Source organism: Rhinoraja longicauda, chromosome 12, assembly GCF_053455715.1.
Source record: "Rhinoraja longicauda isolate Sanriku21f chromosome 12, sRhiLon1.1, whole genome shotgun sequence".
Classification (NCBI taxonomy): domain Eukaryota; kingdom Metazoa; phylum Chordata; class Chondrichthyes; order Rajiformes; family Arhynchobatidae; genus Rhinoraja; species Rhinoraja longicauda.
The window spans coordinates 22,972,091-22,977,210 of record NC_135964.1 but is presented as its reverse complement, the minus strand read 5'-3'; the positions used below and the strand labels follow the sequence as shown (position 1 = coordinate 22,977,210).

General features: G+C 35.1%; 1 protein-coding gene across 1 annotated transcript in view; it reads left to right on the top strand.

The window, feature by feature from the left end:
- LOC144598436 (dynein light chain Tctex-type 1-like) overlaps positions 1-4,427 on the top strand; it is an 8,884-nt gene extending 4,457 nt beyond the window's left edge. Inside the window, exons 3-6 of the mRNA XM_078408579.1 lie at positions 284-299; positions 578-655; positions 1,931-2,022; positions 2,771-4,427. Of these exons, the coding sequence (XP_078264705.1) occupies positions 284-299; positions 578-655; positions 1,931-2,007 (171 nt within the window). The 3' untranslated portion in view covers positions 2,008-2,022; positions 2,771-4,427. The remainder of the gene's footprint in view (positions 1-283; positions 300-577; positions 656-1,930; positions 2,023-2,770) is intronic.
- The last annotated feature ends 693 nt before the right edge of the window (positions 4,428-5,120 follow it).

Below are 5,120 nucleotides of genomic sequence, written 5' to 3'. Positions count from 1 at the left end.
TTTTTAGATATTAAGGAAAACAATAAATGTAGGTTACTGCTAGAAAGGAACACCGAGGGAAATGATAAGCCACGTTGAATGATGGCGCAGATATAAGAATGCAAATGGCTTTATTTTATTTTTTGCTCATAAAAAAAAAATTAAGTCAGACAACTTCTGTGTTTTAAAAATCCATGATAGACATTCCACTACATGAACAATTTAAAAACATATAATTCAAAAGGGAACTCTTGCTGCTTTTTACACTCCATATGACTGAATGTAGTTGCTGCTCCCATACCAGGTAAAACAGTGCGCAGGTCAGTGGGCAGACTCCTCAGTGTAAAAACTGGGGAAATTGTCCCAAATCTATACTTTACTTCAAGCTATTAGATTAAGTGGCTTCAGAAGGGCATTAAATCTGCTTTGGGGGCAATTGCCAACAAACATTATAGCCAAAGAATATCATCTCATGGAAGCTATTTTCAGTTTGTCTTTCAAGCTTAAGTATAAGCAACATGACATGTTTGTTACACCGGGAAAATATCCCTTGTAGCAGAATTATCTTATTGAAATTGTAATATATTGGTAATTCTAGTGACCTGCGCAGTAATGCAGAAAAGTGGAGCTGGCCTCCACACAGCAAGTTCGTGCTACTGGGACAGCAGTACTGATGGTAAGTCTTTCTGCCTTTGATTGTTGTTACAATTAAGGACTGAACTGAATTCTAATGGAGAAAATAGTATCATAGTCAGTTAACAAATACACCTTACTGATTTGCTGAAAGAAGCTGTGAATTCAAGATTCTAATAGTTTGAATGCGGCTCAGTGGCGCAGTGGTAGAGTCGCTGCCTTTCAGCTCAGACCCGGATTCGATCCTGACTACGGGTGCTGTCTGTATGTAGTTTATACATTCTCCCTGTGGCCACATGGGTTTTCTCCGGATGCTTCGGTTTCCTCCAATATTCTGAAGATGTGCAGGTTTGTAGGTTAATTAGCTTCTGTAAATTGTCGCTGGTGCAAATGTAAAAATTGTCCCTAGTGGGTGTAGGATAGTGTTAGTGTGCGGGGATCGCTGGGTGGGCCGAAAGGCCTGTTTCTGCGCTGTATCTCTAAAATCTAAAAAAAAATCTTTAAAAAAAAGAACTAGTGTATGGGTGATTGTTGACCAGCGTGGACTCAGTGGCAGAAGACTCGGTTTCCACACTGTCTCTCTGAAACTAAAATCTCTATAATAGTTTGAATGATCAGCAAATAGGTGCCATTCAGTTGTAATCGCTTGAAGGGAACTGATTGAATAAAATTTCACACTCAAATACTACTGAGCCTTTAGCAGTGGGCATATATGATTTATTACTAGATTGGGTATTTGTAATTTATCACATGATAACCAGTAAGTAAGGTGTTAAGTTGTGCAAAAATTGAGGTAGAATACATAACATGGAAATAAGTGGGTGAATGGGAATGAAATGAGAGCCAGAGGCTCAATGGGCTAATTGATCTTTGTACTAAGAGCATGACAGTCTCAATTTTTTTTGTTGTAATCTGTGCTTCTTGTGTATATTGTAATTTGAAGGGATGGTTGGAGAAAAGGAAATGACTGTGAATTAATGTGCTTATGTTTGGAGTATGTGGACCATGCTAATAATTTGAAACTAAAATGTTCTTAAGTCTTCTGACAGTGTCCAGAAATACGTAATTGAGAAAAAAGATAATGGGAGTCTAAATCATAATGTTCTAATATTGCTTTAGTTAATAACTATGAGTAGTAAAGCTGTAACTTGTAAAGTATTATTGCATCAGTTTAAAAAAAAAACAAAGCAGACAATGAAGTAATTCAAACTGAAGTAATTCAATTTGATGGCTATTTTAAGTTTGAAGTTTCATTTTGGAGGCATTTTGTGAGGTAATTAAGACTGCATTAATCTGTACATAATTATTATTTTTACAGGAAGCTGCACAGTGAGATGGGAAAACAGGACCATGTATTGTGTCGTCAGTGTGTTTGCAGTCAGCATTATGCTGTGACGTATGAGAAATCATGTATGCACCTATTCCTAAGTAACAACTCTTAACGATGATATACATAACAGACAAAGAACATTTGAGATACAGCGTCAACATGCATTTAGTGATTAGGAAAAGCATTCCAGTATGAATTTAAAAGTTTCATAAGGCAATATTGTGCTTAATTTGTGTTTCTAATGGACGTGCAACTCTTAAACATTAAGGGATTGTTACTGGTTGTGGCTTCTGCTTGTACTACACCAGGAATCAACGATGACATTGTGGAGATTTTATGCTGTTATAGATAATTTTTCATAATTATTTTGGAGATTGAGTTGTGCGTATTAAAATATCTAATGGTCAACCAGGTCAATTCAAGTAAGACTATCTCTTGCTTAATTGACTGTCACTGTAATGGATATTTGTATTGCTTTGGACTATTTGCCCCACTGTAGCAAAATGTGAGAAACAGGGCATTTGCATTTTTCAAGATTATCTATTTTTTAAATTGTGTTTTTGGAACCTGGAGTTCCCATAAAAAGCAGTAGAATAGAATTAATTGCCACAGAAAGAGGAGGCCAAATCAGATATTTTTAAGGTGGAGATTGCTAGATTCTTGATTATTAAGAGTGATAGGGATTATGGGGAGAAGGCAAGAGAATGGCATTGAGAGGGAAAGATAGATCAAGCATGATTGAATGGCAAAGTAGACTTGATGGGCCAAATGGCATAATTCTGCTCCTAATAAGTTATAAATCTTAATCCTGTTTTTGTTTTGTTGTAGAGAACTTCATTGAGAACTTTTGCAAGACTGGGATAAAGAAAAATAGTTTTTGATGAAAGGTCAACTGGAACACTAATGTTATTTCACTCCCTCAGAGGCTGTCTAACAGCTGAATGAGTTTTTATTTTGGCCAACTGTCATCAGTGGTGTTTTCCATATACATGAGAAACCGAGGGTTAATTCTAGATTAGGTGGTGGAGATTGTCAATTTGTCTAAATGCAGTCACATGCAAGAATAAAAAAGAAAGTTTGCCTAAAGGTCCTTTAGTAATTTATTGTGTAACCCCATCAAAATATGTAAAATTATTTAAAAGATTAATTTCTTTGTTAGTTTAGTCAAAAACATTCATTTTGATCCATAAATATTGACCGACCGATCATGGAATTAATAAAATTGTATATTTGTTTGTGCTATTTGATTCCCTAAATCCTTACTTCATTATTGTATTTATTGGATTAATCTTAATTGTTCATCATCATCAGATTTAAAAACCCTTGTTCTGGTTCATTAGAAACCTAGCAGTCATTGGCTCTTCTAGGTTTACAATCTGAATAAAGGTGTTGTGAAATGCAGTGATAACATTTCTGAGGGTCTAAAAGCATAAAGCTAATACTATGCTGTAATTATGTGCTACCTTTGCTGCAAAATAGTAAAATCCAGAAAGTTGTTATATACTATTTTGTGAAGATATTTGATTACCTTTATAATAAATTGTCATTGGTTTATTTTCATCCTGTACATAGTTGTCTGCCAAAGCCATAAACTACTTTGCAATGTGGATTGATGTACTTTCATTTAACTTTGTATAGATGATAACTTCATCTTGCAACCACGGGAATTGGCATATATTTCAGCTCATTGGTTGTACCATGGTCTAGCATGTGCTTTCACTTGAACCAATTTCAAATATTGTTACTAAACGCAGCAGTAACTATAGAAAGGAACATCAGAGCTGCTTTTAGTTTCCGTTACATGGTCAAGTTAAAGTACCACTGATAATATTAAAGAACTTGGACTGCTCAATAAAAAAAACATGAAGACAAGTGACCAGTCTTTTCTTTTACGTTTCACATGCACAACATAATATTTTCTTTTTGGTCAAATTAGCCACTATTCCTTTTGACTCTCCCATTTTATTTTCAGGATTACCAAGAAGAGTTGGCCCTATAAACATTCCCAGGTGGCTATTGAGTTTATTTAAATTTTGAGTGTGTTAGTCTTAAAACATGAATGTAGTCGGAAGGTATTTCCATCAAGGCCAAATTTTACTTAAGCTAGTGATCTTGTAATGCCTAATGAAATTGCTTTAAAACGGAAAAGTCATTTAGCAAGATGCCAAATTTAGAGGATTTTGTTCTATCATCCTTGCTGTAGTTTCTACAATTTTATGATGGTGTTATGGATGTAGATAATTTACTGCTGCTGCTTGTCTAAATACAGGATAAAACTTGCAAGTGCAGCTTGTAGCTTCTCCCAATAGTATTTCCCTGTTCCAGTAGGAGGCATTTAATGGAGGTATGTGTAGGAAAGAACTGCAGATGCTGGTTTAAATCAAAGGTAGACACAAAATGTTGGAGTAACTCAGCTTCACAAGCAGCATCTCTGGAGAGAGTGAATGGGTGACGTTTTGGGTCGAGACCCTTCTTCAGTCTGAGTTACTCCAGCATTTTGTGTCTACCTTTAATGGAGGTATATTGTTTCCTAACAGCAGTCTAGAACCTCGCTAGAATTGTTACAGGGTTTGAAGCAATATACAGGTATGAGCTGATATTGCACTCTTGATCAGCCATCAATGTGGAAATACTACAATTACAACAGCCACATAGACCACCAAACTGTATATAGTGATACAGTGGAGTCATTATTTTAACTTCTGATCAGCCTTTTTATGTTCTCAGCTTTCACTTGAATTGTAATGAGCTATTATTGTACATTTGTATACAAATTTATCAGGCTTACACTTCCATATTATCTGATTAATTTTATCCTTTAAAACAAAGGTGTACTTGGATCCAAAGTACTCATGTGATAACTTAGTTTGTATAACATGCATCTCCAAAGCTGAACTATAATTAGTTTAATTTTTGAATTATCCCAATTTAATTTGGGTAACAAAATTAACCTTGGTGTCTCAATAATGCATCTTCCTCAAGCCTTGCCTCATTTTTGAATTTTACTGGAGATTTTTGTTAACTGCAAAATATTTTTCAATTCTATGTGATATTCTCAATGAATAAGCTGAATGCAAGCAACCTTGAACTTTACGTTTTATAATTTGCTTATACCCTTGAGGTCTGAGGTGTGGTTTTCTTAACAATATACAGACACTATATTTGTCTGCTCTCCCTC